This window comes from Marmota flaviventris, chromosome 10 (genome assembly GCF_047511675.1).
Source record: "Marmota flaviventris isolate mMarFla1 chromosome 10, mMarFla1.hap1, whole genome shotgun sequence".
NCBI lineage: Eukaryota > Metazoa > Chordata > Mammalia > Rodentia > Sciuridae > Marmota > Marmota flaviventris.
The window spans coordinates 15263365-15278920 of record NC_092507.1 but is presented as its reverse complement, the minus strand read 5'-3'; the positions used below and the strand labels follow the sequence as shown (position 1 = coordinate 15278920).

Below are 15556 nucleotides of genomic sequence, written 5' to 3'. Positions count from 1 at the left end.
GAGGCACAGAAATAAGAATCCTCTTTTTTTTTTTTTTTTAATTTCTTTGAATTTCTAGCTGGTACAGCTTTTCTAGACTTATACATATTAAAATCTCAAGCTCTATTTCATAGTGAAATGCAATTCGGATACTGATGACCACACTTGTTTGAAATATGTTGTTGTTCAAGGTCATGAGAAGGTAGCTTGTATAATAGTTAAAAGTACACACTTAGAGGCTAGAGGTATAGCTCAGTGAGGGAGCACTTCCCTAGCATGGGCAACCTAAAGTACATACCTGGAACATGACTGTTTAAACTGTAGATGGGAATTGACCTTCAGCAAGTAATTTAATCTCTATATCCCTCAATTTCCACATATCTAATGGGGTGTTAATAATAGTGCTTGCCTTTGAGATTTGCCCTGAGGATGTTGCCTGGTAGGTAGTAAGTACCATATAAAGTGTCACTGTTGTTATTTAAAGAGCCTATATACATGTCTACCTAGCTTCAAAGCTGAAATCTTAGTGTATGAACATTATTGTATGTCAGTATAACTACAAATTTTGTGTTTTGGTGGCTTATCTGTATGTTAATATTAGGAGTATCATTAGAAATACTTTTTGTTTCAGTCACTGAAGGAAATACTACTCTAAACTCCCCCTGAATAAGATGTAACCTAGGTTATTCTAGTTACGAATTCCATTAGAATAATATGAAAGTAGTAGTTTTTTTTGTTTTGTTTTGTTTTTTTGGTGAGGTTTTGTTTGTTTTTACCTCTTTTTTTTTTTAAATTTTTTATTGTGGGTTGTTCAAAACATTACAAATTTCTTGACATATCATATTCCACACTTTGATTCAAGTGGGTTATGAACTCCCACCTTCACCCCATACACAGATTGCAGAATCACATCAGTTACACATCCATTGATGTAGTTTTTAAGAAAAGTCTTCCCTAAATGTTAAAATTATGGGAAAATTTTGCCCGTATCTATTTTTCTTACTCTATGTAAGTGAATGTGTAAGTTTCTTCCCTTCTCCTTTGTCACCCCAAAGTGCCATGTCTTTTTAGGCAATTATGTGAGTGCCTTAACAAAATTTGGTGGTAATATAACCAAAGTAGACTATCACCTTTTTGATTGTTTTCTTGTTTTGGCGGTCCCCTAAGAGTTGATGGAAAAGGATCTCAGTATGAATCTTTTTATCCACTGTCCTTGATGTCTAGTAATAATCAATAATTTGAGCAGATGGATGACTTTCCTCTCCTTGAAGCCTGTAACATTTTTATGGTCCTGATATATTAGCTGTGTTATCAAAATGCTTAAGTTCATCTGGGAAAAGTGTTAACAACTCACTTACATTCATGTATAATAGATTGCATCTGCTATGTAGTTTTTGAAAGTGCAATCCAGCAATGGGAAGTTTACTCCTTCAGTGTTCCTGTTTGAAGACAACAAAAATTGTTGTGCCTGTCACTGCAGTGTGTCAGTGGAGATAACTAGGAGTTGGTTCTATAGTTTGGGCCTGTCCCAGGTTCCTGGGATATCAACTCTGCCTCTTGTGCTTTCTTTGCATCTCTATCAGCTGCTTTGTGGCCTTTCCCATTGGGTTCCCCCATTCACTTCATTCTCCTGTTTATCTTTCTCTTGCTTTTCTGACTTAACCTCTTAGGGGCTTTATCTGCCTGGAGGTATGAAGGTTGAATGGGGATGAGCCTTGGGCACTAGATTACAATTTTCCCACCTCAGCACAAGATGACCAGTTGCTTATACTTTTGGAGTATCTCAATGCTCAAGAATACAACAGAATAAGTCCTGAGTGGGCCCAGATGTCAAAGTTTGGCTTTATTTGAACCAGTTATAACACTCATGTCTGGAATTATGAAACAATTCAGGGGATCTTGACTCTAGACAGCATTTAAAAATTATTTTTATAGCTCTCCATTTTAGATCTGGCCTATTAGATGTCTGATTGATTAGTTGAAAAGAACAAGTTTCTATCATGCAGAGTCTGACATAAATTGAAATTTTTAGTTATTTCTTAGGACATTTACAGACTCCTAAATACCAAATGACACTTTTATTGTTAAATCTTATCTCTATTTAAGATGGAGAGTAAATCATAGTAAAGCTAAATATAATAATAATGGCCAAATCATATAATGGCCATCTGTTAGCCTAAATAGGAATCAGTAGTTCCAACTGTTCTTGTGCTACCAAGCAACAATCGTTTTTTAAGATGATAAAACTTTAATTTTTTGTTGTTGTTGTTACTGGATTTACTTATTTTCAATTAAATGTGATTGAAGCTTTGATTCCACATGTGTTTGAATTCTAAAGTGGAGAATTGTCATTTCAATTTTTCTAGACTTCTTTCTTCTCCTATGATTACTAAATAGAAAGATTTTTTTGAGCTGCATGCTGTGTCTACCCCTTCCTACTGATCTGTAAGCTTTTCCATTGGCTTTCTTTCTGTTTCCTGCTGCTTTCTTGCTTCATAATTGAAGGGAGGATTCAGACCCATTCAGGTAACAAACTACTGGTTCTGCATGGCCTCTTTATTTCTCTGTCCTATTATTATTATTATTATTATTATTAGATTGGTTGTTTGCTGATAAATAAATACATTCATGTTGGAAATATGCTATTGGTCTACAGTTTCATAGCTTTTAGGCTTGCAGTGAGAACCATAAATAACTATAGGTAGTGGTTGCTGTTTGAGAGATTGGAGTTCTGCTCATTCTAGACCATTCCAGGCCTGTCTAGATTTTCTACTTTGATTGCAAACTGTTCTAGAAAGGTTAGGATGGCATTTTGTCACCTTTTTCAAAAAGAACGCTTACTTCGGCATGTGACAACATATAGATCATTTTAATTTTCCTTGAATGAACTGGGATGAAATTTTTACGTTCAGGGCTGGGAATCAGCTCTGAGTTAGAGCACTTGCCTACCTTGTATGAGGGCCTCAATTTGATTCCAAATACAAGAGGGAGAACACTTGAGAAAAACTTTATTATTCAGAGAGACTTCTTAAAACATTTTATAAAACTTGGGTGGTAATTTTTGGGGGAACTACTTTTAATTTTTAACGAGTTGATTATGAACCACCTATTATGAAAGAGCAACAGTTATACATCAGAAAAGTTTTAGAGAAACATCAGATACTCTTTGAATATATTTATTTTAAAATTACATTATGTTTTTATATTGCATTTAAAAATTAATAATATGGTCCAGGACATTCATTTTAAAACAGCTGAGGCTTTAAAGTTGAGATTACCCCATTGTTTTCAAATGTGAAGACACTGATCAGAACTTTACTTAATATATGAAGTATGTTTTGTGAACCCATTCATTAGGCAGTTTATTCTCTTTTCATGTATATTATATTTCGAATTGGAGTCCATCAGATTATTATTAGTGGAAAAAGGAGAAAACTTAAGATAGTAAAACATATATATTCCCCTTAATTAAAAAAAATTCTTTCTCCCCCTCCCAGTTTTTCCAGAGGCCTCAAATTCAGCCTCCTCGAGCCACCATCCCAAACAGCAGTCCTTCCATTCGTCCTGGTGCACAGACACCCACTGCAGTGTACCAGACCAATCAGCACATCATGATGGTTAACCATCTGCCTATGCCGTACCCAGTACCCCAGGGTCCTCAGTACTGCATACCACAGGTAAAGTATCGCTCAGGCCCAGCTAGGCCATTGATAAAGTGGGAATTAACCCAGATTCTCATCAGAGGCTAGCAGGGAGGGTGGTTGATATCATTGATTTTTTGGTAATGTGTAAATTTTCTCATTGGTTATGAAGATCTAGCCATTTGGTCATTTCCCATAAAATTACAATAAGATAATTGAATATCTTCTTACCAAAAAAATTTGTGTGTATATGTGTGTATTTACTCAAAAATTCCTAAGATGATGGAGACATGTAGGTCTTACCTTTAGTTATTTTGTTCTTGTGATGTCATTTACTGGCACTAAAAGTTAACAGCCAGAAGTCATTTTGTAGTGAGCTGATGGTTGCCTGTGTTGATTTGCTGTAAGTTTTACCTTCATTTTGCTTGCATCTGGATGGGAAGCAAACATTTTGATTATGTATAACCACCCATATCTTCGCCTCATTTAAATGATCACACACACACACACACACACACACACATATTACTTGGTTTTTCCATAGTAAGCTACCTTCATATTATGTATAAACGTCTATACTTTTTCTCTTCTAGTACCGTCATAGTGGCCCCCCTTATGTTGGGCCTCCACAACAATATCCAGTTCAGCCACCGGGACCGGGTCCTTTTTATCCTGGACCAGGACCTGGGGACTTCCCTAATGCTTATGGTAAGTAGGAAAAAAATCAAACAACTTCTGCTAGTTTGTTGTATTCAATTTGTTATTTCAAATGTTAGTTTATGCATTGAAGCTTACTTGTGGGAAGGATTTGGAAATAAAATCTTGCAAACTTCTGTCTTGAAAGCTACTTTTTTTTTTTTTAAAGAGAGTGGCTTACAAGGAAAGTGTATTATAGGAGTATATTTAGTTCATGACACCTTCTGAACGAGTTGGTAGTTCTGGTTGAATGAGGCCATGTGTCAGTCGTGATATCTGCTATGATGGCATAAATATACTTATTTCCCTTTGATTTATTTTTCTTCAGGTATTTACCTCCACCCTGTATCTGAGAGACTTTAGTAATGTCTGTCTTTCCCACTGGGATGTAATATCCACAAAGGCAGGGATTTTAGTTTGTTTTATTTACTGCTATATCCCCAGCTCCTGAAACAGTGATTAGTAGGCACTTGGAGAGTGTATGTGGAAGGACTGAGGATAACTCAGTGAACTTATGACTCTTTACCTGCAAAATTGTGATATAATCTGTGCCATGGGAAGGTTTGAGTAAAAGCATTCAAGTAAAAATGCTTTGAGAAATTAAAGGTGTTTTTAATGCCAAACTTATATATGACATTTAAGCCAATACTGAACCAAGATGTATTAAGAAGTACTTATATTTCCAATAATTTTTTATTGTATTTGACACTTAATTTAATTCTACAGTATTATAAGGGATATAATCAGTGGATATTAGAAAAATTAAGCTTAAAAATTAAATAAGCATTGGTCTCCCCCCAACTCCCAATACCAGCAAAGCAGACCTTAAAATTTTAACTGGTTTAATATAGTAATCTGTCCATTAGCCAGTTTCCTTACATTGAGATTTAATAGCTTAGTTAAGAACCTTTACATAAAATTGATTTGTATTATAATATCCCAGGGAAGTTTTTTTTTTTTTTTTTTAGTTTTGAGGTGAAATCAGCAAAGCAACCATGTATACCTGACTTTAATTATTTAATTAATTTAAATAATTATTTAATTAATTTAATTAATTAACATTTAATTAAAATTTAATTAATTAATGTTGCCTTTTGAAATTGCCATTTCAAATATGTATGTTAAACCTCATTAAATGCCTCAAATATATGTTTATTTGATATTTTCAGAACAGCATCTATTTCAAATACGTGAGTTTTTTGTTTGTTTTTTGGGGTTTTTGTTTTTTGCTGGGGATCAAACCCAGAGCCTTGCATATGCTAAAAGTAAGTGTTTTCCTCTGAGAAAAATCTCCAGCCCCATGTATATAAATTTTAAGGTAAAAATAACACATCCAATACCCAGTTGGTTTGGGGGGGCAAGGCAGTACCTGGGGAGACAGGGTCTCACTGAGTTGCTTAGCGCCTTAATGTTGCTGAGGCTGGCTTTGAACTTGTGATCCTCCTTCCTGTCTCATCCTCTTGAGCCACTGGGATTACACGCTTGTGCCACTGGCACCTATTCCAGTTTTTGAGATAAAATATTGCTGGTACTGTTCAAATATTCCTAATGTATCCCTTGAATTGAGCTATAAGTCACTGTTTTCATACAGTGTATTGATCCTTATTCTGAAAATTTAAATGAAAGTAATTTGTAAGTATAACATTGGCTATCTTTTTTATTATTTTTAAAATAGAAAAAATTGTAAGATGAGCTTCTTTCTTTTAATACTTATTTTTTCAATTTAAGTGGGCACAATATCTTTTTTTTGTATTTATGTGGTGCTGAGGATCAAACTCAGTGCCTCAAGCATGATAGGTGAACATTCTACCACTGAGCCACAACCCCAGCCCCTAAGATGAGCTTCTTAGAATAAACATACTAGTATTAAAGAATATTTCTCTTTTAGTACCATGTTACAAAGAGAGTGTAATTATTTCTTATAATTATAAAATCATTTTTTAAAAGGTTTCTGTTTGCTCATAGATTATGTAAATCACCTATGGACTCAGAAAACAACATGGGTCAAATTATTACTACAAGTTTCTAACTGCCCTCTCTATTGCTTTTTATAAATGACTGCAGTGTATAAACTATGGATGAGTTTATTAGTCATGAAATCATTTGTAGATTTGATTATACAATGTTATACCATATTTTGGCTTGCTTTATTTCTGTTAGAAATGATCATTTTAATGAAAATGAACTGTGTTGAGGTTCACTTATTGATGTCTGTTCTGTTTAATAAGAATTCTGTTTTCCCCAGTAAATTCTTTTGCAAGTCCAACAACCATCTAATGGGTAATTTATTCTCTGGATTTAAACACTCTATGATCTTAAATTACTTTATTTCAGCCAAGTGTGTTGTCCTACACGAGACCTTGTCTGAAAAAATTTTAAAAGGGCTGGGCAAAATTCCTGGGTTCAACCCCAAGTACCCCCCCCCCAAAAAAAAAAAAGACAAGAAAAGTTTATTTTATTATGAAAATTGTTAATGACAAAAATCGAAATTATAGAAAATATATAAAGGTGAAATAGCCAGTTTCTTTTCATTCCCATTCCCTCAAGAAGCAACATTTCATGGTTTGATTTATATTTTTCCATTTATATCAAGTGTACATAGAACTGTTCATAATATTCTAAAACTTTCTGGAGGTTTATCAATCCCTCCTGCTCACAGAATGTTCATAAACATTTCATTACATATAGGATTTTGTTTTTGGAATGAGTCATAATTTATTTAATCCTTTACTGTTAGAAGTGTAGATTATTTTCACAATTTGGGTAGCCGTTTCAGATTTCAAGTTAGGCAGTAGTAAAAATCTTTGTATCATAATGAGAGGGTCTGGTGCAGTTGTTTCCATCAGTTATAAGTTCCTCAGCTGTAACATCTGGGGACAGCTGTTCTGGTCTTCACGGTCCAGAAGCTGTGAATATTCCACTTCCTATTCCCTGTTTTTGGAACCTTTTCTCCTCTTTCTACTCTTAGGTCTTTGCTTTCATCATTTACCTCTTCTGTTGGTATGGATTCAAAATGGATGTGGGAATAGGATCAGAGTTTGTGTCCTGTTCTGAGACAGAAAACCATCCACTGGCAAAACCTATTAGGAACAGATCCTGAGACTTGTTCCTTCTTGCTGTGCTGCTGGAGTTTATGAATTGGATGGTCTTCTTTCCAGAGGTTTTTTTTTTTTTTTGCTGGTGTTTTTTTTTGGGGGGTGGGGGGCTTAATGCTGGGGATTGAACCCAGGGCCTTGTGCATGTGAGGCAAGCATACCACTAACTGAGTTCTATCCCCAGCCCCTTCCTTTCCATTTTTAGCTTTATATTCCACTCTAGCATGCTACCATTTTATTTCCATATGTAGTTGAACTCTTGAATAATGATTCTCAAGTATTTTTGTCTTCATCAATCTCTTTAATCATGATCCAGAAGTTCTCCTAGATCATTATAATTCTTGGAGTGTTTGTATAGTTTTGAAGAAAATGAACTAATCATAGTATTTACTCTATAAACTTTTCAGTTTTTCTCTTGTTGGTGTTTCTTAAACACTTTGAGGCCTCTTGTGTCATACAAATACCTAATGGAGACATGACATTATTTTTAGGTCAATCCTATGGGATTTTGGCCCAAAGATGGCAAATTTAGATTCATGGGCAAAAGAGGGTGGAATGGTTAATAGGTAGTCATTGCAATAATGTTGGTAAAGGGGGAACAAAAAAAGGGGGGGGGGGAAAGATCGAGAATTAAGCATAGTTACAGTTCCTATTCACTCTTGCTTCAGACCAGTATATTTCACTTTCTTCTAGTTTTATATATTTCCTCCTCTCTGCCATCTTTTCCTGAACTCTTTTGGGGTTTTTGTGTCAACCTAGCCATTGAACGACTATGTTCATCTTCATTTCTGTAGAAAATTCAAAGTTCCAGATGTTTTTAGAAGGCCTATAATGTGTAAAACATCGTGAATAGGTTTTTTATGGAATGCAGATGTTAAAATATTTCCCTTGGGCTAGGGTTGTAGGTCATTGGTGGAGCACTTGCCTAGCATGTGTGAGGCACTGGGTTTGATTCTCCATACCACATAAATTTTATATATATATGTCCAATGACTACTAAAAAGAAAATATTAAAAAAATAAAAAGATATTTCCCTGTCTTTCTAGATCTTACCATACATTTGTTTCATATTTATGCTTTTGTTTTACCAATGAGAAGAAACCTAACCATTGGTTACACTAGTAGTTCCAGACCTTTTAATACCATAGGCATGTATAATGAATAAAAAATGAAATAAATGAGGAGACACAAAGGACTTTTACATTTTTATTTTTGTCAATAAGATCTTTACAGAAAATTTCCATTTACTGAGTATTTTAATATAAGAAAGCTATTTTAACAACAAAAGAGTAGTACTGAAATTTTTTTCTTTTTTTTGCAGTATTTGGGGTTGCAGTACGAGGCAAGCAGTTCTACCACAGAAATACATACCCAGCCGCTTTTTCATTTTTCATTTTGAGACGATATCTGGTTTAGTTGCCTGCTTAAGCTTGAACTTGCAATCTCCCTAGATTAGCATGAATACCTGATCTTAGCCAAGCCACACTGCTGACCTGTATGGCATTTTTGGGCCTTAAGTAATGCTTTTTGTTGAACCATTGAATAGTTGGGATTACAGGTATTTGCCACCAGGACTTGTGGACTAAAATAATTTAAAAACAGGCATAGTTCTTTATAAAAATTGAAGTTGGAAAACCTATAAGAATATTTATGTGTATTTCATGGTTATTATTTTTGTATTATTTTTAATAAATGACAGCAGAATGCATTACAATTCTTATTACATGTATATAGCAGAATTTTCACATCTTTGGTTGTATATAAAGTATGTTGACACCAATTCGTGTCTTCACGTATGTACTTTGGATGATGGTGTCTGTCACATTTCACCATCCTTACTAATCCCCTGCCCCTTTCCTTTCCCGCTCACACCTCTGCCCTATCTAGAATTCATCAATTCCTCCCATGTTCCCCTTCCCTATCCCACTATGAGTCAACCTCCTTATATCAGATTAAACATTCGGCATTTGTTTTTTTGGGATTGACTAACTTTGCTTAGTATTATCTTCTCCAGTGCCATCCATTTACCTGCAAATGCCATGATTTTATTCTCTTTTATTGCTGAGTAAAATTCCCATGGTTATTATTATATAAATTTTGCCACACATCATTTATACCTTTTAGATAAGTTGGGGTTTATGAGCCACTGATGTAGGTCAGCAGATTTTCTGTAAGGGACCGGATATTAAATATCTCAGGCTTTGCAGGCTGTATGGTACCTATTGCAACTATTCAAACTCTGTCTTTATAATGTAAAAGCAGCCTTAGCTGCCAGGTGCTTTGGTAGTGCCTGCCTGTACCAGCTATTTGGGAGCCCTGAAGCGTAAGGATTGCAAGATCAAGTAACCTGGATTACTTAGTGTTATTCTGTCTCAAAGTAAAATGAAAAGGGGTGGGAATGTAGCTTAGTGTTAGAGCACTTGCCTAGCATGCATAAGGCCCTGGGTTTTTCATGCTTTAGCACCACACAAAATAAAGAAAACAAAAACAAGAAAACCATTCACAGTAGGTAAACTGCTATGTAGGAATGTCTTTCAATACATGGGTTTTTTTTTTTTTTTTTTTTGGTTCCAGGGATTGAACCTTGAACCCAGGGGCACTTAACCACTGGAGCCACATTGCACTTTTTAAATTTAAAGACAGCATCTTGCCGTGTGTCTGAGGCTGGCTTTGAACTCACAATTCTCCTGCTTCAGCCTCCCAAGCCTGTGGAATTATTATATGCATGTGCCACCATCCTTGGCCCCAATTCAGCTTTATTCAGAAATAAATGGTGGTAGGATGGGTTTGGCCCTCAGACTATAGTTGAAAGACTGATCTAATCAAACCTACTTCATTCCATGCATAGGACACCTGAGAAACAGAGATAATAAATAACTTTATTATCTGATAAATGGTATGCAAAAATTATTCTGTGTGTGTGTGTGTGTTTTAGTGTAACTGGGGATCAAATCCAGGCTTTGTACCTGTCACATTTTTAATAGAACAAAAAGTATATTTCAATGTTCCTGTTGTTTGTTAGGGTAGATTTATTCTGCTGGTGCCCACATTTGAGAAGAAGACTTCATCTTTTACTTGATTGAGTTTAACCACACTGTATTGAAAAAACACCCATTTCTGTCAGATTTATTCTGCAGCTGTTCATTAGGCATGTGATATACTACCCTTCTTGCCAATTGTGTTGACTCAAAAATGCTTCATTAGAAGAATGCTATATCTGTCTGTTTGTTTGTTTATTTATTTATTTTAAAGAGAGTTCACCTTTGACATCTTATTTTACTTAGCTTGAAAAATATGGGAAGGTGAGCAGATTATGTTGCTTGTCTAGCTGCATTTGAAACCAATTTTAGGGGTTAGTTTTCTGAGTTTCGTAGCTAATGATGTAATAGGGGACTATAAAATTATTAAAGCTGTACTGTGAGTATAATTTACTTGCTGGTAGAAGATGTCTATTTGGGGTTTTTTGTTGTTTTTCTTTGTAAGTTTGCATTGAACTTAACTGAAACTCTAGTCTTGCCCTATACCTACCTCTTTTCTAAATACGATTCTCTAAACCTGATTCATATCTTTAAGGTCTTGATACTGCAAATCTTACTGCTTCCAAGAAATTTTCACTTCAAGATATTATGATGGTGGTGAGGATGTTGATCATATAAATGACAGTGATAATAAGGCCAACAGTATTGTTTGTTACTAACACAGATTTTTTTCTGTACCTTTACCTGAACCTTCATGCACATTTATTTTCTTTTTCATATCCTTGCTCCTACAGTAGACCCATCCTTTTATGCACATGTTAGATTCCATCCTATACCCACTTAAAGCTGTCACTATGCTATTCCTCTTTTCCCCACATTGTCACCCGTTAACAGATGATATGTTTTTTATGCCAATATTAAATTTGTTTCTTTTGGATGCCTTATTGTTCTTTAGCAATAGCCCCTTTTCACCATTTACCTTCCACAAGAAAGCTTTCAAGAAAAACAGTTATCTATCCTCACTGACTTCATTTTCTTTTGTCATTTTTACTTATTGACTCTGTCCACATCAGCCTACCTCTACCCTATCACCTATCTACCCAAACACCTTTTTAGGGATAACCAGTGATTTCTACTTTTAACAAATCTTGAGTTGCACTTTCAGGACCTTTTGACACAGTTGTACACTTCTTCATTCTTGTATGGTTTTCTTCATTTCAACCACTGCCTTTCCATTTCCTTTGCTGATTTTCCTCCTTGTTTTCTCCCCTAACAAAGATTTCATCTTTTGGCTGCTCCTGCTGCTGCTGTTAAAAAACAACAAAAAAAAGTATACTAATTTCATAAACTATCTAATCTTGTGGTTTATGTTATCTGTATTCTAGCAATTATTAAAAGGGTATATCCTAGGTCATACCTGTCCTATGACTGTAGATTTGTGTCTTTTTTTGCTTATTTGGTATTTCCATTTGAAGGTTTAATAAACATCTCAAACTTGCTCAAAATTGAACTCTTGATTTATTTCCCTTATTTTTCCTCATTTCCATAAATAATGTCTCTGTTCTTTCACTTGCTTAGGCAAAACACTTTCATAGTTTTTCCTAAGTCGTCTTCGTCTCACACTAGCATCCATCTCTTCATCATATCTTCATACTCTACTTTCAAAATATGCAGTTTCTCCTCACTCCTAAGCACTTAGTTTGATAGTAATTACATCATTTAAGTTTTGAATGTGAAAAGGTTCATTGGGAGTACCAGGGATGGAAGGTATTTTCAGGCACATGGGCAGTATAGTCAAAGGCATGAACAAAGTGAAGGAGATTGATTTTGTTCAATTTGGTTGAGATTGGTGTACTCCAAGGATGTAGTAAGAATACGTTAGAACTAGGGCAGCGGGTTCCATAAGTGAGAACGTGGAGTTTGGCCACTGTCTTTAGGCCACTTGTTCATTCCCCTCCCCACAAACTTTAGGACATTTCCCAGGTTTTAATCATGGCTCCCTGTGGCCTGGTGCTCCATCAGTAAGAATCTCACCATCCTCTTCTCCCCAGGATGATTAGGATGATTTTTCCCCTAGCAAGCCCCCACACAGACTCACTTTTATTTAAGAGTCACTGTTGCAGGTAGTGGACTGGCAGAATATGATGTTTTAAAAGCAGTACTATAGCTCAGTTTATGTTTTAGAAAGATAACCCTCCTGTCAATCCACAGGGGAGTTCTGTGTGTAGTTGTTTTCATATTAGATGTTTATGAATGTTCAAGAAGTTGCCTATTTTTGGAGTAATTTCTTGACTACTTTAGTAACTGGAGGAGAGCTTGTGGGAAGAAATTACTCCGAATGTTGAGGAGATAATGTTTGTTTACTTTTTAAAAGGGATTCTCTAGTGACACAGTGTCATTGATGGTCTTACAATGTGTTTGACAAAATAACTGAATGCTTCCTTTTATTTTTTTCAATTTTTTAGGAACGCCTTTTTATCCAAGTCAGCCAGTTTATCAGTCAGCACCTATCATAGTGCCTACACAGCAACAGCCCCCTCCAGCCAAGAGAGAGAAAAAAACTGTAAGATATCTTTATTAATTTTTTTATTTAAAAAAGGGACATTATTCACTTATCAAATAATTTTACTAAATTCTTATTCATCTCAGTTTACATAAGTGTTCTTTTGTTGTTGTTGTTTGTTTTTTTAAATTCTTCCCTGATAGCCTCACCATTTAATTCTACCTGGAGGATTTTTATTGGCATGTTATTGAGAGGTTGTACTCAGCGTTTGCTTGATATCAGCTTTCACCATTCACTGGGCTATATGACAGCCTTAGAACTGATGATTTAGTGTGCCAAGGTCTCATTCAGTGGGAGGAATATTAGCTCAGTTCTTATATACTGACCATCTTTTACCACCAATCCTAATTAGCTCCCTGCTAACTAATAGAAAAAATAAAAGGAGCCAAAATATTAAAAACAACAACAAAAACATCCTTTTTGTGAAATAGATTTAAAAGAACAAATCAGCATTTAGATGTTTTCTAAATTTTAAAAACAAAAGACTGAGACTTTGTCTAATAAGTTATGCCCGAGAGATTTAAGTATAGAGTATAGAAACATAAAATTCAAATTGCAGAATATTTTTGTAAAAGAGAGGCTTGTGATCTTTTATAAAATGGATGACGTTTATAATCAAGACACTCCCACATTCATACAGAATAAAGTAGATGGAAATAATGTTACAGCAATACTTTTGAAGCACTCTAATAAAACTGAATGAGGTTTAAAATGTGATATTTTATTTTTAGGACCAAATTACTTGTACGTGTTCATGTCATTATAAACAGGACACACCAGTGTAGTTTCTTGACTCTACAAGAAATTGTACAGTTTGTATAGTTTCTTGTAGAGTCAAGAAACTATGCTTTGGAAATGATGAATCAGCATGCTACAATTTGGACTTAAAACAATAATTTCATAATGCAGAAAAATGAATAAAAGTGATAATTAAAATGGAAATCAGTAATAATAGATGTTACTGTTAAATAAACTAGAATAAATGAAGCAATACTTAAAACTATAGTAGAAACAAGTTTCTATACCTGAAAAATTAGCTGATGTATAAATTTCAATTGAAGAGTCACTCACTCCCCTCTAAATTTCATATTCAGATGATTTTGTAGTGAATTCTGAGAAATCATCCAAGAAACTTTACCTGAATTAAGCTATACAGGTCATGAACAGCAGAGGAGGCACTTCATATCAGGATGGATTGTCAGGACCTGTTCTGACTTCGATAAAGCACCTTCTCCACTGACATCTATAAGCATAGGGGCCTTAAAAAATTAAAATGAGACCACTCACTGTTCTGTGATTACCATTTTTTTTTTTTTAAAAAAAGTACATCTTGATGATTATTCCATATCAGTATGGTAGGTTCTTTTTTACTGATATTTAATTGCAAAGATGTAGGACAGTTTTTTTTAACTATTCTGTTCTTGATTTGCCTTTTTGACATTTTGGTATCTTCTCTGGGAAAAATAATACTTCAGTGAGCTTACTTACAAAGTATTGGGTAAATTTCTATTCCTATATTGCAGGATGTGTTAGAGAATCATTTAGGTTATGTAAAACTTTATTTTGCCTAGTAACTTCTAAATGTGAAAACTGTTTTGTGAACTCTGTAAATAAAATTAATATGACTGTTTTGTTAAACAAGTGTAAATATTTTGCAGTTTTGATCTAGAAATTCAGCCAAGTAGGTTCCATTATGGCTTATTATTTTCATTAGTTCTCCTCAGAGGTAATGGTCTAAATTTCTTTGAATAGCCCTATATGTTTCTGTGATTGAAGTAATTTCAGATGTAGTGATTATGAACTTGATGGTTGATAGGTTTTTCAGTTTATACCTTTAACTCATATGCCTGTAAATCTGCTATGTAGACACCCATCTCTTCCTTTGCCATTTTATTACTCTTGTAGATAAGAATTCGAGATCCAAACCAGGGAGGTAAAGACATAACTGAAGAGATTATGTCTGGAGGTGGAAGCAGAAATCCTACTCCACCTATAGGGAGACCCACTTCCACACCCACTCCTCCTCAGGTAAGGCAGAGCGAGCCATGATGGACAATGGTGTTGATTTGTTCACTAAATGCTACTGAACTCTTCTTTTATCTATAGCTACTTTCTGTGCTTTCCATTTCCATCAGTTGTCTCATAGCCTCGAATATCTAAATGGTATTTAAATAGACATATTATTTCTCTTTGCAAATTGTTACAACTCCAGATTTTTATTGGTAATATTTCTATGTATTGTCTTCACATTCAGAGCACAGCTGCTGCCACTATTCCTAATGAACTATGATACCAAAAGGAGCTGCATTCCTATGGAAATCTCATCATTAAATGAGTATTTTATGTTTTCAGTATGGAACCTGAGGAATTAAATGTTGCACTATGTAACATTAAGGTTGAGAATTTAAACATTTTTACCAGTGTTGCTTACAAACGAAAGTTTGCCTGTGTCATTCAGAGCATATTTGGATGTATAACAGATGTACTTCTCACCTTTGAAGAGTACATAAATCAGCTTCTCGAATGGAAAGTGTTGTCTTTAATTATTTACAAGGGTTATTTGTAAATTCTGTCAGGCACAATCTTGGTGAATGTGGTTATGTT

At 34.7% G+C, this 15556-nt stretch overlaps 1 protein-coding gene across 9 annotated transcripts in view; it reads left to right on the top strand.

The window, feature by feature from the left end:
• Positions 1-15556, top strand: part of Eif4g3 (eukaryotic translation initiation factor 4 gamma 3) — a 304684-nt gene that overhangs the window by 171781 nt on the left and 117347 nt on the right. For all 9 annotated transcript variants that reach the window (XM_071617438.1, XM_071617441.1, XM_027937618.2 and 6 more), the window contains 4 exons: positions 3477-3656; positions 4214-4328; positions 12855-12952; positions 14858-14980. In XM_071617438.1, coding sequence (XP_071473539.1) covers positions 3477-3656; positions 4214-4328; positions 12855-12952; positions 14858-14980 — 516 coding nt within the window. The remainder of the gene's footprint in view (positions 1-3476; positions 3657-4213; positions 4329-12854; positions 12953-14857; positions 14981-15556) is intronic.